The sequence below is a fragment of the Nelumbo nucifera genome, chromosome 2 (assembly GCF_055504915.1).
Source record: "Nelumbo nucifera cultivar China Antique chromosome 2, China Antique-T2T, whole genome shotgun sequence".
Taxonomy (NCBI): Eukaryota; Viridiplantae; Streptophyta; class Magnoliopsida; order Proteales; family Nelumbonaceae; genus Nelumbo; species Nelumbo nucifera.
Genome location: NC_142650.1, coordinates 41365722 through 41392814, shown reverse-complemented (window position 1 = coordinate 41392814; position 27093 = coordinate 41365722). Strand labels below are relative to the sequence as shown.

General features: G+C 37.7%; 2 protein-coding genes and 1 long non-coding RNA gene across 10 annotated transcripts in view; 2 read left to right on the top strand and 1 right to left on the bottom strand.

The window, feature by feature from the left end:
• Nucleotides 1–5517: 5517 nt before the first annotated feature.
• LOC104599248 (ankyrin repeat-containing protein At5g02620-like) lies at nucleotides 5518–10970 on the top strand. 4 transcript variants are annotated; one of them, XM_088897236.1, is made up of 5 exons: nucleotides 5518–5792; nucleotides 5895–5954; nucleotides 6291–6804; nucleotides 6891–7300; nucleotides 9933–10970. In XM_088897236.1, exons 3-5 carry the CDS (start codon nucleotides 6474–6476, stop codon nucleotides 10794–10796), a joined length of 1605 nt encoding a protein of 534 aa, XP_088753362.1. In that variant the 5' UTR covers nucleotides 5518–5792; nucleotides 5895–5954; nucleotides 6291–6473; the 3' UTR covers nucleotides 10797–10970. The 4 variants fall into 4 exon arrangements, with proteins under 4 accessions (XP_088753362.1, XP_010260012.1, XP_088753361.1 ...); XM_010261710.3 differs by having other exon boundaries at nucleotides 6271–6804; XM_088897235.1 differs by having other exon boundaries at nucleotides 5867–5954.
• A 4383-nt stretch (nucleotides 10971–15353) lies between these two features.
• On the top strand, nucleotides 15354–20531 carry LOC148802135 (uncharacterized). The gene is made up of 3 exons (XR_016082822.1): nucleotides 15354–16127; nucleotides 16271–17219; nucleotides 20086–20531. It is a non-coding gene; the product is annotated as an uncharacterized LOC148802135 (long non-coding RNA).
• A 1773-nt stretch (nucleotides 20532–22304) lies between these two features.
• The window catches only part of LOC104599246 (uncharacterized), a 73211-nt gene continuing 68422 nt past the window's right edge, over nucleotides 22305–27093 (bottom strand). For 3 of the 5 annotated variants that reach the window (XM_010261705.3, XM_010261706.3, XM_010261709.2), the window contains 7 exons: nucleotides 24461–24568; nucleotides 24232–24362; nucleotides 23994–24060; nucleotides 23818–23885; nucleotides 23603–23696; nucleotides 23187–23257; nucleotides 22369–23063 (listed from right to left, as the gene is read on the bottom strand). In XM_010261705.3, coding sequence (XP_010260007.1) covers nucleotides 22688–23063; nucleotides 23187–23257; nucleotides 23603–23696; nucleotides 23818–23885; nucleotides 23994–24060; nucleotides 24232–24362; nucleotides 24461–24568 — 915 coding nt within the window. In that variant the 3' untranslated portion in view covers nucleotides 22369–22687. Of the gene's footprint in view, nucleotides 23110–23186; nucleotides 23258–23602; nucleotides 23697–23817; nucleotides 23886–23993; nucleotides 24061–24231; nucleotides 24363–24460; nucleotides 24569–27093 lie in introns of all 5 variants that reach the window. The other 2 variants (XM_010261707.3, XM_010261708.3) reach the window with 2 other exon arrangements.

The window sequence follows — 27093 nt, the reverse complement described above, 5'->3', positions numbered from 1 at the left end:
CTAAAAACTACTTTTGAAGTAGTTAGGCATAGGTTGAATACAAAGAGGGCCTAGTGATACAAAATTACATGTTCTGCATTCTCTAATTGAAAGCGTAAATCATTGATATGAATGCCACAATTCACACTGTACTAGGATGTGAAGCTGTCCTATTCCATGGCAATGGTATAGACCATAATGACTTAATGAGACTCTTATTGTAATGTCTGATATTAATGTCTCGAATGAGGGAAAATTATTTAATATACTTCGATTTTTTAACAATTACTTAAACTTTCTGACTCCGGATCTCCTGTCCACAAGAATTTTATCCATGTCTATCCATAACACACTACCAAGTTCGGATCTCCTGCCCACGAGAATTCTACCCACGTTTATCGCAACCACACATGGAGAACATCTCATCCTCTGTGTATTATTATGCAGGGGAAGATGTTTTCAATTCACAGGGGTAGTGTATTGTAGGTAGGCGTGGACAGAGTTCTCGTGGACAGAAGATCCAAAATCCACACTACCTCTAAGCATTGGGACATCTCCTGTGTAGGAGGATGAGATGTTCTCCATGTGTGACTGTGATATTATGTGGGTAAACATGAACAGAGTTCTTATGGGTAGGAGATCCGGACTCAAAACTTTCTACGGTACTATAACCTCTCATTGACATTACAAAATAGGACCAATTAAACTTGTTATGTCAAACTACCATTTTTAATGTAACGGAAAATTAATCATGTGATGGGTTTACAGAGATTTCCTCTCTCTCTCTGCTCTGAGAGAGTTTCCTTCTTGGGGTTTCTTCTCATCGTCCACCCTCTGTCGTCCTTCTTCCGTCACTGGTCGATTTTGGGGTGACTCCCTTCGGGGAGTTACCCCTCTCCCCTGTCTTTTCTTCCCTCTCTCCCTCTCTTCTCCGTTCTTCTGGTGTTGGGCGGTGGCCATCATTGCTACTTTGGTTTTCACCTTTGGTGGCTGTTTCCCAACTATATTTCACCAATGTTCACGGTTGCGGGTGGTTACAGTTCCGGGTGGTTCACAGTTTCAGCAGTTACAGTTACGGGTGGTTACAGTTCTGACGATTACCGTTACAGCGGTTACGGTTCTGGGTGATTCCAATTTCTTGGTGCCAGTAGCAGTTCCTTGGTGGCCGTTGCTTTTCACCTGTTATGCCTTTTCGAACTCTCTGTCTTTACCTTTGCATTGTTTCTTGTGTTGGTGATTCTGTCTCATCCTATGTTGGTTATAAAATTTCTTTTTTTTTTCCTACTTTATCCACTGTGTTTATTTCGTTCTTTCCAACTTCCTTGGTACTGTTTTTACTTCTCTATTCATACAAGTTTCTTAAATTGAATGAAATATGACTTTCACCTTAAAAAAATAAGAAAATAATCATGTGATTGTTTAAGTATTTAAAAAAAAAACTAATTTTGCCCGTGAATAATAAGACAACAAACAGAAGGGCAATAATTATAGATTGGATCAGTTTGTAGATGGGGAAGGATAAAATAACCTTTCTCGGTAGTTTAGCAAAGAACCCATTAATTTTATCAGTCTCTCATAGTCATATCTTCTCCCACCACAAACAACCAAGTTGTTCCTTGTTGGGTTTTAGATGGAAAGTATGAAGCAACGCCCCCATCTCAAACCGCAAAATGAGGAGGAAAGAGATACAGCTAGAGAGAGGAAAGTGCAGGTCAACCATTTCTTCAGATCCATTCAGAGAGGGATTCACTTTTTGTGCAGGATATTGATGGATTTATGTCTTAAGGAATGTTTCCAAAAATTAAGGAGCAGGGCATACAAAATTTTGGGAGCATTCTTCTTTGCATGAATATAATTCTCTCTGGTTTTAATTTGTAGTGAAGCGACTTCTATACTGGAGGAATATAGAACTCCTGGAGGAAAAGTGAAAAGCAACCAAATACGTTCAAGGCATTGAGGGTGCAGACTCTAGATCACAGAGCTAAAGAATTATTGCTTAGACCTGTATTCGTAATAAAAAGAATATGACCTAGTTTTGTTTCAAAAGAACTAAGTGAGCAATTTGATTAGTTAATTAAGACATTTCTGTCATAATAGGGTTTTGTATACATCAGTGGTTTGAGTTGATTTAACATATGTGATATTGGCCATGGTTCCTCAACTTACCAGATTGCAGAATGCAGTTTAGGTTGCAAATGCTTAGAATAATAGATATTTTCTAGGTTAGATCCAGTGTACCAGTATTGAGACATGAGACAGATTCGTTAATTTTATACATGCATGCAGTCAAAATTGTCAGTGTATCCCTATCAAATCTAGAGGTTGTGTCTTCTCTCGTGATTAAAAATTAAGATAAGACCAAGAGACGACTAGCTAGCCTTGTCTCCACTTGCCTGTATTCAGATCCTTTGTCTCGTTACCATCTTTTTCGTTCACAGAATTGAGGGATTTATTGAAGTAGATTAGAAATGAAATTTGGGGTTGAGGGGTTCCCCAGGCCACTAGGTACCATCATTTTTGTTCTTCCTCAAATGTCTATATTTTGCAATTAATCAAAATTTCCTCTCAGCCTGCGATTAAAGCCTTATACTCAATGCTGCTGCTTAGCATATTGACCATATAGCTTGAATCTTCAATTGGATGATCCTGGTCAAATGACTCCATTTTAAGAAATGGGGATTAGAGGGAGAATGACATGAAAATGGGGGTAAAGGAATGGAAGAACTACATAGGACAGGAGTAGATTATATTGAAGCTATCTCATTTTTTACTGTCTCCAGCTACCTATTGTTTTCCCCTTTGGCCCTTTCTCCCCTTTCTTCTTCCCATATTTTTGTATTTTTTCTTCTGATTGTTGAAGCTTTCTGCAATGAAAACGTTCGTTCAAAGTTTTGGCACTGCATCTGCTCTCCTTGACTTTATTGAAAATTCAAATTTAAGACTGATTCTAATGTCACTTATATAGAAAACTCTTCTTCTCTAGGGTAGAGTAGAATCTTGAGCAACTAAACTAAACAAATAATGGTGATCGGGATTTAGGAGGATACGCACTCTTTCATTTGTAAAGTCAACAGTCAAAAAAAAAAAAAATCAAACTCCAACAATTTCAATTTCATGCTTAAAGCATTAATTAATAAAAGTAACAACCAATCATGTGGTACTTGGGGGAGGTTTTGATTGGTGAAAGCTCTTCTTAGGTATTTTGTCTTTCTGGGCATTATAGATTTTCCATTTTTCCTTTTTAAAAAGGGTAAATTGCTAAAACCTCCCATGAGGTTTATGATCGTTGCTGAAATTTCCTTTGAAGTTTAGTAATCACAATTACCTCCACTGAATTTTCTAGCACAGTTGATAGCATATCCCCTTTGTTATAATCCTTTCACAAGAGGTATGAAAATGTTCAAAATATCATTGCAATTATTATTGAGACTGATTTTTATAGAAAAAAAATAGACACTTTATAAATAATAAATAAGAGTTTAAAATTGCAGCTTTACCTTTAAATGACTGATATGCAGGGTAAATTTGAAAAATAAATCAATTTGAAAAAAGAGATTGAAAAGGTTTGGAGGCAGGATTGCTATGAAGGGTAAATTTAAAAAATAAACCAATTTTGAAAAAAGAAAATTAAAAAGGCTCGGGGTAAGGGGACTTGTATGAAGTGAAAAAAATTGAAAATTAGACATTTTGATCAAAATTAGTTTACAAATATTTTAAACATTTTCTGGTTAGAGAAATGTAACAGAGGGATTTACTTAGGTAATTGCAATTATTAAAATTCAAGAATCGAGATAGATTTCAGCAACGATAATAAACTTCATATGGGAGGTTTTAACAATTTATTCAATTAAAAAACTTATGCCCTTAGGCCTTAACATATGCCTGTGCCATCCACTAGAGCCAGGATAATGTTCTCCTAGGCTGAGAACGTGGGACCACTTATTTCGCATTACACGTGAGCAGACGTGTGGTGGATGATTCCCGATATTGTCGTGGTAAGTCTGGTCTTATTGATAATTGAAATCCCCTTTCAAGTTTTAACAATGCATCTTGGCTTATAAATTTTCTTTTTTAATTAAAACAGTTCATTAGAAAATATTAAGATTCGATCAAATATATTCCACCCCATCCATTTTAATATAATAATATCTACATCCACAATTCACCCTTTTTCTATGTCTGTCTTGTTTTTCTAATTCCATTCATCATTGTTTGTGAATCATCTCCATCATTTACAATTCCATTGTCTCGTAACTTGTAAACTAAAGAGAATTCCGATGTTTCCAAATCACGCTCACGCATCCTCCTCATGAAGTCTTGATTGGATTGGCCACTCTTGAGGGCATTTTGGTAATAAACGATGAGTGAAAATGCCTTATCTGCTCTGTAATCTGTAGTCGCAGGAGCTGCTGTCTGAATTCTGATGAGAATGAGATGATGATATCGGCCATTATCAAGAGAGAGGGTCCCACTGTCCCAGGCGTCCCCACCCATCTGATGATCCATACTCCATACTGACGAGATCTTCGTCTGCTTGGCAGTTGGCACGGCACATAATGCATGCACGGCTTGCTCATTACATGCCGGACTTTAATTGGACAACCGGCAAATTATGGGTCCCACGCCTGTCCACCTGTCTTTTAGTCCTGTGTCCCTCCCGGATCAACCAATATCCGGACTGAAAATTAAGGGTGGCCGTTTTTCAAAAAACGGGTGCCTAGGCGTTTCAACAAGTGTCCATATATCTCGGTTAAGTTGATTATTAAAAAATTGAGTATGTTTCAAAAAAACATCAAATTTGATGAATCATTTTCCTTAATGGTTGACTAATGTATATCTATGTAGTGTTTACCTATCAATATATATATGAAAAACGGTGATTCATTGCCTAAGGTGATAGAAATGTTTTTTTGTGAAAAACAAGTCTTGAAATCGTAGACATTTTTTCTTGAAAATCTATCCCAAAAAACACCTACACTTCCAAACACCATGTAACGCCGACCGCCCCGACCCTTTTTGTTAAATCGGGCCCACGTATGCATCTTGGCCCCACGTTTGTCCCTGGGTCAACGGCATCCCTTTCACAAACACACCCATCCCTCACTTTAAAGATCCTCTGAACTCTAAAAAAGTCGTCATTGATGGAAGAAGGAAAAGGCATTTGGTGTTGTCTGTCACGTTAGATATTACTAGTGGGGTCACTACCAACCAACCGCCAGTAACTGTGACTCTGTGACTGTGAGTGAGCCCATCATCCGGATTGGCTGATGAGTGATTAAATTAATTTCCATCAGATCGATCAGATGGTCATCTCTAGCTGGGCCCTGAACGGCTGAACCTGAACCCTTCTTTCCAGACTGAGGCGCAATTGCTGGTGGATTGATGATCAGCTGTCTCAGAATAGTTAATCAGTACGCTTGTGGGCCAAGGGGCACTAAAATTAGAACTGTATCTATCTATCGCCTTATTTCAATTTTCTATTATTGTTATTGTTATTAATTGGATATCATTGACTGTATTTTATTGCATGGAAGAGAAACGGCCTGTTGCTGTAAAATAGCCAACCATTCATCCCTGGTTTTGCTTTTCTTTTTAGTTTTTTACTGTTTTTTCTTTTCGTTTTCCCTTTTTCTTTATTTCTTATCTCTCAGGCTCAGCCAATGTCGTCGTCACCGGCTTTACAAAAGGTTCTCCTTTATTGCATCTTTAAGAGCTCCGAGTATGGTTTACATTCACAACCAATATATAAACATCTTCATACATGTCTGTTTCATGCCTCGCTCTTCTCCTCCGCCCTGTTAAGTGAATGACAGGTAGAAAGTTGGATTTTCTTTTTTATTCTTTGAGTTGTATTTGGCTTTGGCTTGACGATCCCATTATTCTCTAGGACCTGTTCTTATAAATCGTTTGTTCAGCTTTTAATGGGCATTGGCTAAGGACGGCAGAAGAAGGAGCTCTGTTCTTCAAAAGAACAGGTGATATTATTGATTTTGTTATTTGCCTTCTTTCTTTTATTTTTCGCTATGTTCTATTTTTTTTTCTTTTGATTTTTAATGGGTAGGACAAAAGCCAAATACCCATCTTCCTTTTTATGTTTATAGAATGGATGCTGACATTTCAGTTTGGGAGCCAGAGCTCTTTTTCAATGTAGTTGTATCTTTTTTTTTTGTTGTGCTTGTGTGATAATGATAATGGTGTGGTAATGATGATGGAGTTGGTGAAGATAATCGGAAGAAACCCAAGTGGGAATTCATTCCAAACAATTAATATCCTGGGTGTTACTCTGAACAGGGCGTTGATTTGGGATGCAGGAGATGTCCGAATAAGACGATAAATATAGGAAACAGAATAAAACCAGAGGTTTCTCATGAGGTCACTTTTTAGTTGCTCCAGATTAGTAAAGAGTTCCTATTGATCTGGGACTACCCTTGAAGAATAGATTTTGGCTTATAGATCAAGTTAGCAAAAGGAAGAGCTTTTCTGCAACTGGACACATGGAGTCTTCTAGCCAGACAACTGCTCGACGGAAGAAGATGACAAAGCAATTGACAGGGAAACGCAATGACACCCCCCTACACACTGCTGCAAGAGGGGGACGACTAGAAGTGGCTAAAGAAATACTCTCTGGAGCCAAAGATGAAGAGTTGAAGGAATTATTGATAAAGCAGAATCAATCGGGAGAAACAGCCCTGTATGTTGCTGCTGAATATGGTTTTGTTGATGTAGTTGAGGAGATAATCAAGTACTATGATATTGTATCTGCCAGCATCAAAGCAAAGAATGGCTATGATGCCTTCCACATTGCTGCCAGACAAGGGGACTTGGGTATGCCTCTAAAGAACTCTCTGTTTCTACTTCTTGTATCGATTTCTGTCATTGGGTGTTAAACATGCTACTTCAACATGTTGCAGAGGTATTGAAGGTGCTGCTGAAGGCCCTTCCAGAGTTATCTATGACAGTGGATCTATCAAATACTACAGCATTGCATACGGCCGCAGCACAAGGCCACATTGATGTGGTAAATTTCCTGTTAGAGCAGGGAAGCAGCTTGGCCACGATAGCTAGAAGCAATGGGAAAACAGCCCTGCATTCTGCAGCAAGAAATGGGCACTTGGAAGTTGTGAAGGCCATTCTAAGCAAAGAACCATTTGTGGTGACACGGAATGATAAGAAGGGGCAGACGGCACTCCACATGGCAGTGAAGGGACAGAAACTTGAGGTGGTGGAGGTGCTTATCAATTCAAATACGTCTTTGATCAACATGGTTGATACTAAAGGCAACACAGCATTACATACAGCAACCCGGAAGGGTCGAGATAAGGTGGACTACTTTCTCTTCATCTTCTTCTGTAGTTAAGCAAGAAGTAATTCCTTTTTGTATAAGATGAGAGACTATTGCTTGTTTGGAAGGTGATCCAATGATGGATGCTTTCCAGATTTTGGAACAAGAAATAGAATAAAGAAAAGATGACAACAGTTTCTCAACAAAGAAAAAGATTCTAATAATAATATGGATATTACAAAAGGTGGAGACCTGATTCAACAAGTCCGGATCTGCTGACCACAACACATTGCTGGCCCATTCACCCAGCCACATATAAGGAAGATATTCTCAATGTGCGGCTGGATGAGTGTGGCCAGCAGTGTGTTGTGGTCAGCAGATCCAAACTCTGTTTCAACCTATGCAACCATGAGGTTGAAATTCCTCTACCTGTAATTAAATTCTCTTCCAAATAATGCATGGATAAGGCCATTACTAGTGCTAGTCCTAGTTATCTTCAGTCTTGGGAGGAAAGGTCATTACATGTAATATTCAGTTTGTTTTATTCTTACAACTATCCTTTAGTCAACTAGTGCATAAATTATCTGTAATGCTTCAAACTGCAAAATTTTCTTATCCATGTCACCGTCTTTTGCTTGGCTCTATGCTAGAGCTTTTACCCCGGTTGGAATCATGTTGTGCCAGTAATGAGATTGAGTGTTGACCATTCAAGAAGCTTCTACAATGACTATTATGATTGAGCTTATTGCAAGGAACATATAACAAATCTTGGTTAGTTCAATTAGAATTGCATTTATGTTCTAGGCCTATAATTCTGATCCTTGTGCAGATGAATCATGTCCATGACATCATAAATAATTAAATAGAAAAGTGAATAGTTTTGTATTTAACATTGTTTCAAAAGGTAGGCATCTGTATTATGCTTTTTGACAATGATTAACATGAAGGATTTCCATATACAAAGAAGGAAATTCTCTTTTTTCTTACAATCTTTATCAAACTTACCAAGTCAATATTGGTTCTCTTGAGGCGTGTTATAACCAAGAAAATAAATTAGTTTTCTAATTAGTTCAACCCCTCATCTAGCTTATAACTTTCCACTCCAAGCCCAGCATGATAGGCTATTATGCTTTTCAGAAAAAGATACATGTAACACTCTCTTATAAAGCTAAGATTGCAAATGCGAATTACATCCAATGTTGGTCCTCATTATCTGGGATCTTGGGAGGGGTTGACTGGATATGGACCTAACCTTTGGATTTTTTTTTTCACAAAGTGGCCACTATCAGAATCAAATTCACATTCTCACTCTTTTCAGCCAAAAGTTTTACCATATGGATTATTTATTACTGTCTTGTTACTGATAAGAACATTATTATTTTCACATCCTGGTATGAGTCAATCCAAAGTCAAAACTACCCTGTCTTTTGTCTAAAGTGTTAGCTTCTTCCTGCTTCATTCCACAATGGTTAAATGTGGTTTTGATCTCCAGTCTCCTCTTCATTTAAATGAGTTGTGTTCCACAAATTGTCAACTTCTGTAACATGCAACAAGGTTGATTATTATTTGCATCAGAAATAGTTAATGTTTTTTCACATGCTATAAGGTTAGAATGCTTCTATTTCTCGATCCACATACAGCTTCTATTATGAAAAGAAGGGGCAACAAATTTGTCTTGTAAATGGGTCTGAAAATTTTTTCTACGCCCAGCTCATGGGTGGGGCTAAAAGGTAGTAATGTAACTTCAAGAAGATGGAGGGTTACTATTATGAACTTACTAATATGGATCCTAGCTCTGAAGTCACTGCGACATTTAGCAAGTCATGCCATTGTTAATTAATTTTGAATTGAGTATGTATACACAGAACTCTTTTCCTTGGTTGAAGGCCCTCTCTTGCTCTGTCCCTTTACTCACGCTGAGGGGGTGGCAACCAGGTTTTTGGTTAATGTGTTGGGGAGAGAAGATGTGCTGAAAATACAGGTCAGTGATGTCCAGATTAGCAAAGTTTACCAAGCAAGCTGGTATCTAAAATCGGACAACTTGACTCAGAGAAGCCCCTATTTATACCTCTGTACAGGGTTTGAAAAAAAAAATATCTTAATGCATAAAAGGAAACACACAAGGGAGGCAAGTATCTAGGCTGGGAAGAAGGTTTTCTTCCTGCTCTGCTCTTCTACATGTGAACATGATCGTACAGTTAGAATTTTCCTAAGCCAGGGAAAAGCAACTCAGACAAAAGAAAACTCAATCTAATGAACCGTAATTGTTCATCCTGTTCAGCTCAGCTTTGTGGCAGAAACTGCATGTGCTTAATGATGATTTACTAGAAAAGAATCACAAATTTGATGGTTACAATATACCCATATGATCTGGTCAGTTTTAGGTATAGCTAATTTCCTTGGTTGGGTCTTGGATGGATATACTTGATAGGTCCTCCGTCTTAGTTTCCTTGGTTCAGTAAACGCCTAGAACTTCCACCATTCTGGCACCCTAACCTGAGGCACAAAAGTTATATAATATTCAAACATGCCATTTTGAATGTGAAGCTCTTGTGTGTGTATGTTGAAGCCGTGATTTTTTAAGCTTGCACTAAATTAAAACATAATCCATCTTAGATGCTGAAAGAAGAGAATAGCTCATGACTCATGTTTACTCCTACTGTTTGTGCAGATTGTAAAGAAGCTTCTAGATCATAAGGGTATTGATACCAAAGTCATTAACAGGTCAGGTGAAACTGCCTTGGACATAGCTGAAATGATTGCCAACTCTGAACTGGTCACCCTCCTCAAGGAGTATGGTGTCCTGAGTGCAAAGGCCATCAAACCAGAGACAACGAACCCAGCACGAGAACTGAAGCAAACAGTGAGTGACCTGAAGCATGAGGTTCATGACCAGCTGGAGCACACCCGCCAGACAAGGAAGCGGGTGCAAGGGATTGCCAGGCGGCTGAACAAGATGCATGAAGATGGTCTCAACAATGCAATAAATTCCACAACAGTGGTTGCTGTTCTCATTGCTACAGTTGCTTTTGCTGCCATCTTTACTGTCCCCGGACAATATGTTGATGACCCTGAAAATATTCCCCCTGGTCTCTCCCTTGGGGAAGCAAATATTTCTCAAAGGACACCATTCGTGATCTTCTTTCTCTTTGATTCTGTTGCGCTCTTCATATCTTTGGCTGTTGTAGTGGTGCAGACTTCAGTTGTAGTCATAGAGAGTAAAGCAAAGAAGCAGATGATGGCAATTATCAACAAGCTAATGTGGTTGGCGTGCGTCCTTGTCTCAGTTGCATTTTTGGCATTAACATTTATAGTGGTTGGAGAACATGAGAGATGGTTGGCAATTGGGGTGACAATCATAGGGACAACAATTCTGGCTACAACCTTGGGAACAATGTCCTTTTGGGTTGTGATGCACCGCATTAAGGCCTCAAACCAAAGGAGCATTCGGAGGTCGTCGCTCGGCAGGTCACAGTCCTGGTCCATGTCTTTGCTGTCAGAAACAGACCATGATACTAAGATGTATGCAATTTGAGAACATGCTACGCCTACGCCATGTGTTTGTTTTTTTTCCCTTGCTTGGTGTATATATAATATTTCTCTTCTTCTTCTTTAATGTATATATATTCCTTTTGATAGTGACTTCGTTGTATATATATTCCTTTGTTTCCAAATGAACCAGTATCTGATTCCTGCTCTAGCATGCTAAGGATGAAACTTTAACCAGTTAATGGTCAAGAACATGGTGAGTTCTTTATTCTTACAATGAACACTACACCAAAACCCCCACTTATTACTATTACTGGTGCCTTGAAGACTCATTTTCCATACACTACCAAAAGAAAAAAAAAATATTAATGCCATTGCCACTTTTGGGGGTATGCATGATGCATCCTCCTTCTTTCACATGCACCATTAATGTACAGGTGGAATTAGAAATTTAGAATGCAACCCCCCCGTGCAGACAAATCCTTCTCTGCCACCCTAAGCCTAAGAAGGCTAGGACAAGATCCAGCGGCAGCCAGCTGCTTTGGGTGTTCATAGGGGAAGGCTCCTACCTGGTTAGGAATCGAAAGAATTTAGGCTTTAGATGTGAAAATCAATAGGTGGTCGACCATGGTAGGAACCAATCAAGTATGCCCAGAAGAGGGTTGGTGAAGGGAATATTCGGTTGGAAGGAGAGATAAGGGAAAATAGTAGGGAAGAGGGCTTACGTAATTGAGGACTATTTATTTTGAAAAATTAGAAAAAAATAAGAAAATAAAATGGAAAATTTTCTGAACAGTACCCTCAACTTTTGGGGTTGTGTCAAGTCAGCCCCTGAACTTTAAAATGCGTCTTAACTGTACCCTGAACTTTCAAATTGTCTAATAGATCCTTACCGTTAGTTAACTGTCATTTAACACCGTCATGTGGCATCAGGTATGCATTAAATAATTTCAAAATGGAAAAATTACCCTTTATGATATTTTTCTGACTATTTTACCCATTCCGTATGAATTAAAAGAAGGAAAGGGGAAGAAGAGTTATGAAACCGAATAGGTGATCGTCCAATTACAGTTGGTCGTTGAACGAGGGAGGTTGAATAGGGGAGTGGGAGCTTCAACAGTTGATTGGTGTCCGGTTTTATAACCCTTCTTCAAAATTCAGTAAAAGGAAAGCTGTTTCCTTTTTTTCTAGTATAAGGAAACAACTTCTATTCCATGTCTTGATCCTATTCTTTATTTTTATTTCGACCATTTTTTTCTCTCTTTACTAGAGCTAATCAAAACATATTAATTGTTTTGGAAAAATATGAAAATGTAACAATAGATTTCTTTATATGCTGAGTGTCAAAAATGAAATTAGCAACGGGCAAATCATTAAGTTACCAAATATTTTTGGGTAAATTACATATAAATACCCTATACTTTGGGGGTAATGTTAGATAGGTACCTTGAACTTTTAATTGCAATACTTGAGTACTCTGAACTCTCAAAAATAGACATTTGGGTCCATCTATTAGTATTCTATCAGTTAAACATTACATAATGTCAAAAATACCCTTGTATATTTTTTAGATCATTCTATGAAGTAAAATATTCACCAAAGAATGCCATCGTGGAAAAATTTGAATCCGTTATTTGATGTTCATGTGAGAACGTCATGTGGGGAGACGTTTGGTTACTTGAAATGATCTTAGAAACGAAAAGGATAGTTTTGACATTATGTAATGTTTAACTGACGGAATACTAACGGATTAGAGTTCAGGATATTCAAGTGTTGCAATTGAAAGTACACGATACCTATATATTAATACCCCAAAGTAATGTACCTATTTGTAATTTACCCAATTTTTTTTTTTTTATTTAAGAAGTAAAATTATAGTCTTGTAGTGGGGTTTTTCTACAATTAATCCACAAGATGGTCTAGTCACAGTACATGGAAGCCTTGAATTGGACTTAACTGCATTAGATTAAAGCATAACCATAAAATCTTAAACCAATCAACTGTCTGCACTTGTCTTCCTAACTCTCTCTCTCTCTCCAATCATCATCCAGTCACAGAGTCCCCAAGTTCACAGAGTCACCGTTCTAACACCGTTCACAGAGTCGCTGATGAACCTTCTCACGTCAGTAGAACACCCGAAGTACTTTTTTGGGTTAAGATCCCTACTGATAATCCTGCAAGATTCGGAGGGAGAGATATTGCAGGAGTGAAAAGGGGTGGGGATGGTGGTGGAGAATGGAGTGGTTGAGAAGGATTGAGATATCACATAACCTTCTTATGTGATCTACTACTGTAATCTTAAAATCTCTCTCTCCCTTTCTCTAGTTGTGAAGCTTATGGGAATCTGAGGTCTGTGATTGAGAAGGATTGAGCATACTTCAAAGTGGGGGGAATAGATGGTGCCAAATCAGAAAAACAAAAACAAAAACAAAAAAAGAAAAAAGAAAATGACGATTAGGGATTTTCAGTGGGTTGGGACTTGGGAATATTGAATGCTTCCAAGGAAGTTCAGAAACTTATGGTAAATTATTCCATTGGGCCACCCTTGATCCTTAACTTTCTTTTCATCTTAAACCGTGTGGTTCATCTGTCCCAACTTCTCCTTATTTGCTCCCATCCAACTATGCATTAATATATAGCTATCTAAATTTAGAAGTTGAATGTGAAAAACTAACAATATATTCATGCAAGTACCAAATATTTTTCTTTTATTGATTGTAAGGTCGACCGGTATTGGGTTACATCTATTTAAAGGTGGGTCCTGATCATCTTGGATATGATTTAGGAACCTTTCTATGGTATACAGACTTTACCCCAAGGTTATGGTTCTTAATAACTGTCCCTCAACTTACTTCCTACGTCTTTCTTGTTATTAAATCCAACATGATCATAGTAAAAAAAAAATCGCTCCTACCTACAAAATGAACAATCCTTCTTTTGTTCTTTTTCTCCTCTACAATGCCGATAAACCCACTCCCCCCCCCTCTGGGAAGTGGTGGCGATCAGGCCAATGGGAGATAAGAGAAGGACAAGTGGGGAGTTGAGAAAAGGGACAATAAGAATGAGGGGGAGAGAGAGAGAGGAAGTCCACATATATTATGTATTAATTTATCTTTTTATTTTCTCAAATAACAACCTCTGTGCAACAACCAAAAGAGGAGCTGGCTTCACTAAAAAAGAGGGGGGATCATTCTCAAAACAGCCAAATGATCAATAACCATTGTAGATGGTCTCCTCCCTCTCACCCATTCTTAAAGATTAATGTCAATGGTGCAAATGTAGATTCTTTTTCTGGGTTTGGCATTATCTTGAGAGATCATACCGGAAGTTTTGTATTTGGTGTAGCCATTTGCATGGAAAGGACAGATCCTGACATTAAAGAAGCGCGAACTTTCAGAGCTGGACTCCAAATGGTGAAGGAACTCCACCTCCCTCATATTCACATTGAAGGAGATGCACAAAAAATATTAGATATCCTGTTGGATGCCTCTCCAGATGTCCCTTGACGGTTTTACACAGTTATTGCTGATTGCAAGAATCTTTTGCAAAAATTTCATTATGTTTTAATCTCCTTTATCCCTCATACAAGCAATAAGGCTGTCCATGTAATTGCAAAAGTTGCTTGTCAGGTGTGTAATAGGATCACTACTTGGCCCTTATCTTCCAACTTTCTTATTCTTGTACTAGAAGAAGATTTGGCGCAATGAATTTAGCCTAAGGGCTGTTTCAAAAACAGAAAAAAAAAAAAGAAAACCTCTGTGCAACAAGCATAATCCTATTTCCGGCTTTTGGGTTTCCATGTTTTCTTTCTTTGTTCGTTCTTGTCTAATAAAATTATTTACGGTGAGCTTCATTTCATATTTAACTTGATATGCAAGAACAAAATCCCTTATTTATCAACGTTGAAGGGTATTCGAGGTAGGGGTGCTCAACCGAACCGTGGGTTTCTTTTTAACCAAACCAAACCGACTTGATCGATTTTTTAAAAATTTAAATTGAAACCGAATGGATGTAATCGGTTAACCGCGAATCGATTTTTCGATTTTTTTTGCACTCAAAATTAAGAAGAAAACTGGACTTTTTTTGACGCCTGTGTTCTTGTGAAATACTCTACAGACGACCCATTCATCCTGCAAACACAGAGAGAACAACCAGAGTTTTTCTTATATATATTCTTCTTAGAAGTAGGCAGACGGCCAGAGAGAGAGAGGGCATGTAGAATATCATGTGACAGAAAAAAGAAAGATGATGAACTTTTGAATTAGGATAAAAGGGGGGAAAAGGAATAGAGATATTATTGGCTAATTCGACACCATCATCCGAGTTGGGGGTTTATGGTTTGAGAGTTGGCTACACCGATGTAAACTGTAAAGGAATAGAGATATTATTGGCTTATTTTCTAAATTTACATTTGAAATATTATTGGCCCAAGTAATAAAGAACATGTCATCCGACTTTTAATTGTGGCATTGACAGATCCATCTGGCTGTAACCCACCAACACCATATTATTCTATTTCTATTACTCGGTCAGAGACTGCCGGCATAAAAAACTCAGAAAGAGAGAAGCATTCCATCTCAGAGCTCTAAATGGGTTGGGTTTACAAATAGATTTTGGCAAATATGCACCACTCCTTCCTCTAACTAGATATTTTGAGTTATCTAGTTAGGAGGAGATGACAATTCCATAGACTTCTTTACAGTTTGAAGTTCCAACTGAAAAAAAACGTCCACCCACGAGGAAGTATTCAGCAAATTAAGTAGGCAACCAACTCATTGATTCCAGCAACGTGATGCTTCAAGGAGATGAAGCTATGGCACCGGCACCACAGATTGAAACATAGTAACAACGGGACGATGACGTAAATCAGTATTATTATGGGTTAGAAAACCCATAATACCAGTTCAAAATTCAACCTCTATCTCTCAGTATGCAAGCCAGATGTTAATCCTCTGCTTCGTGTAGGACATGACATGTTGTGCAATTAGTGCATGCAAGCGGCTGAACGTAACAGGGAGCATCTCTAACTCAATCGTTTCTTTCATAGTTAGATAGTTCTTTAAGTTAATATCAGCGATTGTTATATTGTTTCTTCATTCTCTCGTAACATTCTAAATAGGTAGTTAGCTTTTAGTCAATTTGAAACTGAAAGTGTAATTACTTAACGTTCATTTATAGTGGTGTAGGTTTTTTGTCTTATTAGGTTTATTACGGCCTGGTGTTTATTTTAGCTATAGTAATTACTGTGTGTTCCTCCTTTCTCTCTTCTACAACTTTTTTCCTTTCCTCTTCGCACTTAGCTTTAGATCTTCCTTTTCCTTCTCTCTTCCTCAGTGATGGATAATATCAACGCTTTAAATGAAGCTTTCCAACAAATGTTCCATGGCAATAGTCCTCTTGATGTTATTATTAACATCCAACCCCTTATACCTCCGGATGTTCATCAAAACTGGAACCTCTCTCTAATCTGTCGTCTGTTTCCTAGGCTGCTCATAGATCAATTTGATGATGTGGTTCAAGGTTTGTATGAGTTTTGGAACCTTGATTCTAACAGCTTACTCTTGGCTCCCTTTCATAGGGGTCACTTTCGTCTCAACGTTAGATATCTAGAGGACTATGATAGAATCCGTAACAATGGTCCTTGGGCTTCGAACGACCAGTGGATTCTTATGCAGCAGTAGGTTCCTGGTCGCCCTCAATATGATTGGAACTTAGAACAAATTGAGGTCTGGGTTCATATCCATGATCTTCCTTTTGAGACCCTCTCCATTGAAGTAGGAAGACCTCTCTTCGAACGTATAGGTCCTATTAGATTCATCTCTGTTAACCAAAACTTCATCAGAGTGAAGGTTACCCTCTCTGTAATGCAACGTCTGAGAACCAGTTGTTTTGTCAGTATTACCAACTGGATAACTTGTCGGTATGAAGACCTGCCTTGGACCTGTTACATCTGCGGCAAGATAGGCCATCTGTTCCGATGCTGTTCCCAGCCTTTACCTCAAACAGGGGGTAGATCTTTTGACCAATACTTACGCCATCGTACAATGAACAATCCAAGTCAGTGGCTTCGAGCTGAGCTAGCTATGAGGCGTTCCTAGAAAAGACCTTCATTCAGTGAGTTTGTTCATCTTCCGGTTCAAACACCACCGCCCCCTTCTAATCTTAACAATGAAGTATATCCCACTCAGGTCGTCCCAATTCAACCTCAGGATCCTATTCACACTCCTGTTACCTCGACTCCTTCAATCTCTCTGCCATCCTCCTCTGCTGGTCCTCTAAGGGTTTCTGCCAGTACTTATCACCTCGCTGAGGACACTCAGTTTCTTTTAAACCGTGTCCTAGATGATTCTCCAGATCTTTCCACTTATCATAAACCTGAAACGTCGTTGGTATCAGTGGAAGAGCGTTCCATCCCTATTGATCTGTCAAATTCCAAAGCACTTGTCAGGGAGTCAAAGATAATGATTCGGTAAGCTTTTTATTCCCTATTATTTCTATGTTCCTTTCCTTTCTTTACTACGGGCGGAGGTAGCTGGTCCTTATCAGCCCCACCCGCTCAATGGTAGTTTTAAATTGGAACTTCCATGGGGCCAGACGTCCCAAGGTAGGTAGTCACGGACTCAGGGATTTTGTCCATCGGTTTAACCCAGATTTTCTCTTCTTATGTGAGACAAAAATCCCCAACAATAAAGTCCATAGTATCTCAAATTTTTTACGTTATCCTAATTATCACATTGTTACCCCTGAAGGGCGAACAGGAGGACCAGCAGTTTTCTAGAAATCAGGGTTTTCTGTTTCTGTAATTAAGTCGACAGATACTACCTCTGCTTCCTGGATGTTAGGATTTATTTATGGTCTCTCAATTAAGCACCATAGAAATAATTTTTGGAGGAATCTAAATACTTGGATCCAATCGTTATCTATGCCTTTATTAATAGGAGATTTTAATGAGGCTGCCTCTTGTAATATTGTTGATTCCTTATTCTCTAGTGTTAATTAAGTTTAACCTCTACTGCATATAGAAAGTCTATTTATGACTTCAATCTTTTGGAATTAAATATTCAAGGAGGAGGAATTTCTTGGTCGAACAAAAGGAGTAAAGCTTCATTATTCGAACCTTAGATAGAGCAGTAATGTCTCCAGAATTATTTGAATTATTCCCAAATGCTGCTCTTTCCCTAGGCTAAAAATGGAGTTCTGATCATCACCCTCTATTATTAAACTTGGATCCGCCCACTCAGAATTTGCCTAAACCCTTTAGGTTCTTTGAAATGTGCCTCTCAGATCAATCCTGCCACCAGCTTATTGAAGAATCTTGGAAAACCAATAATAATGGTTATGCAACCTTTAAGCTTTCCAAAAAATTAGATGCCTTGAAGAAAGATTTAATTCATTGGAAGAAAAACATATTTATGGAGGAAATTGGAGGATCAAATTTTAAATGCGGAACAAATGAACTCCTACCAAAATCTGAAAGAGCTTTATCTAGAGTATGAGAAAACAAATTGCCAATTGGAAAGCTATTGGAGACAAAATTCAAGACAAACTTGGCTGCAGTTAGGGGACAGAAATACCAACTTTTTTCACAAAAGTACTCTTTTTAGAAAAAAGATAAATTTTATTGAGGGTATAAAAAATGGTCAGAAGATTTGGCAAACTTCGCATGCAGACATTACAAATACCTTCCTAGATTACTTCAAATCCCTCTATACTTCTCAACATCCAAATGAATTGGAAGAGCTTTCCCAGGTTATTTCCCCTGTCATTACTGACCAAGAAAATTTAATGCTCCTTCACCCTTCATCTCCTGAAGAAGTTAAATCAGCCCTTTTTTCAATAGGAAACCTCAAATCCCCAGGTCCTGACGGGATGCCTGCCCTGGTGTTTAAACAATTATGGGAGCTTATGGGACCGGGTATAATTTCAGTAGTTCAGGAGTTCTTTCAAAATAAGAAACTTCTTAAGAGACTGAATCACACATTCATCTGTCTCATCCCTAAAAAGGTCAATTGTACAAAAGTACAAGACTACAGACCCATCAGTCCTTGTAACGTAATTTATAAAGTGATAGCTAAGCTGATAACTAATCGGCTTTGCTCCATCCTGGATAAGTGTATAGCTCCCAACCAAGTTGCTTTTGTCCCAGGGTGTCAAATGTCAGATAACTCTATCTTAACTCAGGAAATGTTTCATTTTCTGAAACACAAAAAAAGAGGAACAAGTTATCTAGCTATCAAACTAGATATGTCCAAAGCCTATGATAGATTAGAATGGAATTTTCTCCTCAAAGTTATGTCTCTTCTAGGCTTCTCTGACTCTTTTTGTGATCTCATCAATTAATGTATTTCCACCGTTTCCTATTCCTTACTTGTAAATGGTACTTCTGAGGGTCATTTTTATCCTTCCCGAGGCCTTCATTAAGGAGATCCTCTCTCTCCTTACCTGTTTATTTTAGCCATGGAAGCTCTTTCGAGACTTCTATATAAAGCTGAACCAGATGGGAAAATCCAAGGATTCCCCATTACTTCCTCAACACCCAAAATTTCCCATCTCTTTGCTGATGATGTGATGCTCTTTTTAAGAGCTCACAGGGATGAATTTGATAATCTCGGGCAACTACTAGAAACTTTTCAGGATGCCTCTGGTCAAGTCATCAGTTTTGAAAAATCTGGAATCTATTGCAGTAAAAATATTCATCCTATACTTCAACACATGACCAGTAGGCAAATAAAAATTAGGCCCTTGAATCGACACTCTAAGTATCTAGGTCTCCCTCTTTTTTGGTCTAAAAATAAACATGCCAACCTGAATTATATTCTAGAAAACCTTCAAGCTAAATTAAGCAGATGGAAAGCTTCCGCCATCAGCCAAGCAGGGAAGGCAGTCCTTATTCAATCAGTCCTACAGTCAGTCCCTCTTCATGCGATGTCTTTAATTAAGGAGGAATCTTTATCTCACTTATTCATTCACTACCAATTTTCCCAAGCAGTTTTATTCACAAATCCTTGGAATCTCCATTTTCATAATATGCTCCAAAACTCTTGAGCATCGGACATTAAAAGATTGCATAATCTAATAAATGACCATGTTCTTTTTTTTGCAAATTCGCAGCTGGCTTGCTATTGCTTGGTACTTTATTTGGCATGCTAGAAATGAACAACTATTCCAAAATAATTCTATTGCTCCTTCCTCAATTGCTAAAACTGTGAATCAACTTTTTCATCTTTCTATAAATTTTAGTGATGATTCTCGAGCTTCTTTAAATCCTCCTTTGAATAATCATTTAACTCTCTGCTTGTCTCAACTAATAGATTATCTTATATTTACCGATGCAGGAAGGATTTCGAGCTCTCTATATACATTTGGAATCATTATCGTCTCCAGAAATTTACCTTGTTTAAAAATCATTGGAGGTCGCACTTCGTTAGTTAATTCAGTTCTTCAAGCTGAGCTATTTGCTGTTTTGCAGGCATTAAAAGAACTTCAAAGCTGGAGATTTGAGGAAGTTTGTATATGTTCTGACTCTCAACAACTGATAAGCTCCTTGAAAGATCGGAAAGAATACCCTTGGTCATGCCACTGGCTTTTTTTGAAATCAGAATTGTTATTAAGGAGCCTGAACTCAGTAAAGTTTTTGTATATAAATAGGAAGTTTAACTTGTCAGCCCATGAGGTATCCCAAATAGCCAAAACTCACTTGTCTCCTTTTTTTTTTTTGTTAGTTGTAATTATTTACAAGGGATACCCAGGGTTGAAGGCTGTATTTTCATCTCCTTTTGCTAATATATCTTTTACCTTTCAAAAAAAATAAAAAATTGTGGCATTGACATAGATGCGCTGCGATTATGCCAGATTGCCAGCGAAACTTGATGTTGTTTCTTTTTTGATAAGTCAGATGTTTGTTTCTGCATTCCTTTTTACCTGTCTGGATCAGGTAGGTACACATTATGAGTATATTGAGTAAGCACTTGAAAGCTTTTTTGACAAGATTAAAATCAACTTTTGATACAGGTATAGAATATTCATTGTGCTTACAATGCTGTGCCTATTAGATTGGGACTCCCTTTTTATTACCTATATTTTATCCCCTGTGGAATTTTAGTAAAGAGTGAGTTCTATGCAACTCTTAGTCTTGCAGATTAGGTGGGCCCTGAATGAAAGAGAGGATGGGATTTTGTTAGTAAACCTGTTCATGAGCTGAGCTCTGAGCTAGCCTATAAACATTTATACAACTTCCCAGGCCTGGTCCATTCAAATCTTAGAAAAAGCTAAGCCGGAGCCTAGCCCATAAACAGAACAGGTTTATTTGTGAGAAGGGAATAAGAGCTCGGATCTCCTATTCACAAACTCTTCCCACAATCCTACCCATATGCCACTATAACCCCGGATCAGAAACATCTCCCTTGTGGGCAGGGATGTATCAATGTGCCCAAAATGCCGATGGCCCAGTCGTAGAGATGGTGTCTTTGACGTCATTGTGGAAACTGTCTTTTGATGAGATTTTGGTTTGGGGGGAGTAAAGTCTTGCACCCTTGTGCTGAAAACATGGGATCCTTCTCCAATGATGGTGCTTTCCAAAAGGTGAAATAATTTCACAGCCAACCAAGAATGAAATCTTTTTAACTTTATTAACACAAGTATATATCTCATTCAATTGACTTTTCTTTAGTTATTCTAACAAAAGTGCATACCCTTTCTCTTCCTCTTTTAGCATTTAGACAGAGCAACCAACTGATGGTGACTCGATATTCGATAGAATCTCTGATTTATTGTAGCAGAGACCTGAGATCAAATCCCGCTGCCACCAGGGTTGTGGGGTTTAAGGGGATGGGATGGGCAACCCGCTCTGTGTAGCCCCGTGAAGTAAAAGGGCAGAGCACAGATTGGCCACGTGTATGGCTATACGCTGAATTTGTATATTGTCATCCATGTGAAGATGTTTTGTATATTGTCATTGATGTGGAGATGTTCCCTATGTGTAGCTGCAGTGTCATGTGCATAGCGTATGCATAGCATTTGCAAACGGCAATCTGATTCCATTACGCAGCTATTCCCATTTGGAACAAAATGTCGACACAACCTGCAAAGGTTCAGCTAGTACAGGCTGTATTTTCAATCTCTAATCCGCTATATTACAAAAAACCATTTAACAGAGCTGACCAGATTACTCGGTATTCGTTTTCTATATTATTTTAATATTTTAAATTTTTTATGATGACATCACAGGTTGATTCATTGACCCAGATGATCAAATCGTTCTCATTAACCCAGAGGAGAAAAGTGGTTCAACCTCTGGGCCGTGTTTTAAAACACTGAGGGCCTTAAAGATGCTATTTTGGCTGATGGGAACACTGGCTTGGGAGTTGGGATTCGGGACCCTTCTCTAATACGACTAGTTGCTTGCAACTCAACCGATAATGAAAGATCAAAATGGACTCAATCTAGAGTTCTAGACAATTCGGGCATGCTGAAATTATTAATTATTCAAATGTCGAGTGACACGGAGCAAGAGCAAGATAGCAAGATTGGCAACCTTAATGCAAAAACCCAGTTTGCAGAATTTGCAGTGATTGTAATAACATTTGACTGCCCTCCAGCTGGACCTGGAGAGAGAGATGTTTACATCCAAAAGCTAATGTATTCAAAACAAGGAGATTACATTGCTTCAAACAACCCATGTGGTCATGTTACATCATCACATGTTTGCAAATTTGTATCAGATTCAATGTTATATGATCATCTAGATTCACATTAAAAATAAATAAAACCCATCCAAAATGCATCCTCTTCAGCTGGTGTACCCAGACATCAACAGTTGCATACAACTTGCATCTTCTCTACTTGATACACACATACAACTCATGTCTTCTGTATACAAATGTTCTCCCTGGTAATTATATACCACAAGGGTGCTCATAGCAGCAAAGTAGATCCAATCTATTTGTTTGTTACTGAAGCACCTGTTCTCAACTCCTCAATATCATCAAACTCCCACTCACTAATCTCCTCATTTGAGTAACCCTTACTTATCTTCCCAAACTCTGACTCCAACTTTTCCAGTTGTGCTTTAGGGTCCAATGACTGTTCTGCCTTAGCTGACGGTGATTCCAGTGAATCATCATTCTTAGGTAACATTGTCACAATGGTCTTTGTGGGAGAAGGAGATGAACTCTTCTGTTGTACATTGTCAGATAGTGTCTCTGTATTTGGTGTTGGAGTCTCCATATCCAGTGTTGGTCTCTCAATGGATTGAAATTCTTCTTTTATTTGTTCAATAGCCTCAAATAGTTCTTTCGCCCTTGGTTCATCTTTCCTGTATGATTAGGGACCTTGTTTCATTTTCAAGAGATCAGGTACACCTAAAACCCATCTGAGAACTATATTCATATGTCCATTCATAACAAAAGCAAGCAGCAACAGAATACCATAATCTTACCTTGAAACTTTCCCCTTTTTACGATAAAAGTACTCTTTCATGTTGTCCACCACACTCAAGGCAGTTATGATCTGAGAAAAATGAGAAGAGATAGTATCAACAAAAGTGATAATGGAAAGTCAATGTGTCCTTGAAAATAATCCATTGTTCTGAATCATCTGATAACATGACCCAAGATCAAAACGACAATATTCATTTAAAATAACAAGCAAATATAAAGATTTGATTGCTATAAAACTAAAAAAATACTCTTTAAAGAACAATGAAGATTCAACTAAATTCAAACTTTCCATCTGAATCATAAACTTTAATCAATTTTGAAACTGAGCTGAAAATAAAGAAACACAAGAAAGTAAGCAGACTCATAGAGGAAAAGGACAAACAGTAAAATATAAGAACTCTAAGTAGATTCATACCTTTGCTTCAGAATCCAGATATTCTTCCTCAAGATTATTTCTTGAGTTTAATGCTTTTGCATCATCAGTATCTACACCAGAAACCATCTCTTGCCTGTTTTGTGAAATAAAGAAAGCAATAAAAGGTTTTTTCTGGGGGTATTAGTAAAATACTTAATTGTAGTCCAGTAGAAGTGACAAGTGACAACCTCTTCAGTTCAAGAAAACTGCTTTACCTGTCATCTAGATTTTTCAAGTTTTCCGCAAATTTCCTGATATGGATGATAGAAGGACCCAATGCTCTCTGTGCAAGTGATACAAGTTGGGAAAGAATATCATCTATATCATTCAGTGGTAAGTGGGTAGGATAATATTTTTTCAATACATACTGATTTGTTGATTGAACCAATACCTTATAAGCAGAAAGATGATGGATAACCAAGTCCACAAAATCTTGCTCGTATTTCTCCAGCTCATCACTTGAACATATATGAGAAATAGAAAGTAAGAAAATGGATATTCCATCTGATGATACAATGCTAATCAGAATATGAACACATAAATCTCAGAAAGATGTCAGGCATTCACCCCCTTCAAGAGGAAAATGTTTGCATAAGATTTCATATGCCAAATAACATAGACATGCATACCTTGCCTGTTTTTCCTTCTGCTCTGTGTATGAGGTCTGGAGAACCCACATATCTTGAAGGAAATTGACCCACATATTGACAACATCTGCTTCTACTCTACATGAATAAATGGATCTTGACAGATCCTCTTCCTATTATTTAAATAAATGTTAGGCAAGCAGATATAATCACATTGAATGATGAAAAGAAGATACCAAAGTACAATATATTAATTCCAAACAAATCAGACCTTTGTTTGCAGGTGTGCAACAATCTGATTGCTTGCCTCTTCAAAGTGCTCCCTTTCTTCCCTGGTATTTTGAAGGCGTGCACGAGAAGCTACCAAAGATAAGTTAACCTACAATAAACGCCCCAATAAAAAAGTATTATTCTTTCCATAGCTATCAAGGCTATTCCAAGGCAACAAGGCATTTTCTGGGTGTACCTTTATACTATGCCATATTTGAATACTTAGACACCCTTCTTGGGCAAGGAAGGGCAAAGTTTGCACCTTACCATATGTGTTTGTGTGTATATATTATTATGCTATCCATTACATATTTGCTTCAATTCTTGGTGCTGTCACTTAACTTTTTCGAATCAATTCAATATGTTGTAATACTCATTACTTGGATTAACTATGTTATTGACTTGTTGCTTTACTTTTTGGTTTGAATTCTAGATATATGAAAATCCATGATTATAAACATGCCTTGATACCTTTCTGAATGAAATTCATGACATAGCAATCTGAATCTCTCTCATAATTCAGATCATTAATTCCCCATCTTTACCCACCACATTCAACCTAGGACTTTTCTCCTTTTTGTCATCAGTTTGGTACTACTAGAACAAAACCCATAGGTATCAAAGAAAGAAAAAAGAGAAATATATCTGGCTACAACCACAATTGACCAAATCAAACTTTTTGTCGAATCAATTCTTCTAATTTCAACTACAAGGACTCTACACAGATTCAAGACGAAACTAGAAAACTGAGTCATAGTTGTCAAGGTCTCATCTAAGCACCAATCTAGGCAACAAGATACCCTTGTTTGAGTGCCACATCCGAACATCACAGCTTATATTAAAAAAAGAGCCTGTCTAGGTGACAAAAATCACTAGGTGGGTGCTTTATTTCAAGATTACTAAGGATATTACTATTTGTGATGATACCTATCATATATTACATATATTGTTTATGATTTATTTGAATCTTTTAACATTACAATACAAAAGATCCAATGCTTTAAGAAGAAAAAAGGAAAAAAAAAGAAAGAATAGACGGCTAAAGAATTTTTCCTCTCCTCTCTCTCACACACACTAAATGGAAAAAGGCTCTGCCCATCAATCTTTTCCTTTCAATTATTCTCTAAAAAATTTAGTATAAAAATAATATCCTTCTTTAGTTGATAATAATTTTTTAACATGTAGTTACTGTATCAAATGCTTACTATGCCATAGTGTTATGTTTTAATGTCGAAGTTAATTTATTTAAGATGCTATTGTTTTTAGATACAATGGTTTTCTATGATTTGAGAGGAAAATTAATATTATTAGCAATGAGCATTGCTATTTTTTTTAATTCATATGCATAATGATTAATATGTAAAATTAGGTAATTAACCTGTGATCAAAGTTTTGGTTCTCCACTGTCACCTAAAATCACCTATACACTTTTAAGAACCATGAAACTAACACAAAACAACTATTAAATAATTTAGAACCAAGGCAAAGCTATAGTATATGGGTAACTCATAGGGACACTAAACTAAAGTCCAACTCTTAAAACAACCTTAATGCAAGCCCTTTTTTTTAGTTTTTTTTTTTTTCAATAATAGGTCAGGGGGTAGGTCTTTGGAATATCCACACCCTGAAATGGGTCAAAAGGCCAAAAGGCCTGTATTTCATGTTTCAGACACCCATGGATACGATATGGTAATGACCAATACGGGGAATATCATATTGAAATTTTGAACCTTGCTCAATTGCCGTCACCTGTTGAGGTACCATCCCTCATCCCTCAATTTAAGATCCAAATTCCTCTTCCCTTTGAGAGGATAATTTATGTGGAGAAAGTGGTTTAAAGGTGTGGTAGGCGCGCTCTGGGCGAGGCACTCCCAAAATTCCTGGGTGTGCATAGAGCTCCCAAAATGTGCATATTAGAAGCATTGAAACCTGTGAGGTGTATGCCTCTTATATAAAGGTGCACGAGGCATGTACATTTTAATGCTGCATACTCGAAGTGTACGCCTCACATGCCTCATTTTAAAATAAAACACTCCAAATTACTGTATTATTTCTAACTTGTAATTAAATTGGTGGACATGGAAATGTTGTGGTCCATGCCATATGCTATCATAAATTTACAAAGGGGGAAATAACCCTCCATTCGACTTATTTGCAATGAGAAGAAAAACCCAAACCAGGGCTTGAGTTGCTCAGATGCTGCAAGCCTGCAACTGCCTCAAACTTTTTTTTTTTTATCAGTAACAGTGAAATTTTATTAATGATAAAAACAAGATTACAACGGGATGAAGCTAAAAGGTCTTAACTCCAGTTACCCAAGAACTTTCTGATCTTGTAGTGATTACAAAACAACCCAGAATAATGTGTATTTACCCCTTGCCTAGCTAGACCATCAGCCAATGCATTTGCACTTCTCTTTATCCAATTACATTGAATTTCCATGTCCCTGGTTAACCATTTATATTTCCTCTTTTCATTGCTGTATTTCCACATCATAGCACTGTCCTCTGTTAGCCATTTCACCACCATTACAGAATCACCTTCTATAACCACCTTTTTGATCTTCATTTCCTTGACCCTTTGAATTCCTTCAATAGCTCCAAGAATCTCAGCCCTCAATGAATCTCCCACCCC

Excerpts from the sequence above, each read along its gene's own strand:
- LOC104599248 (XM_088897236.1), top strand. The coding sequence starts at position 6,474 with ATGGAGTCTTCTAGCCAGACAACTGCTCGACGGAAGAAGATGACAAAG. Across the intron at positions 6,805-6,890 it reads TGCCAGACAAGGGGACTTGG|AGGTATTGAAGGTGCTGCTG; the intron begins GTATGCCTCTAA and ends AACATGTTGCAG. Across the intron at positions 7,301-9,932 it reads CCCGGAAGGGTCGAGATAAG|ATTGTAAAGAAGCTTCTAGA; the intron begins GTGGACTACTTT and ends CTGTTTGTGCAG.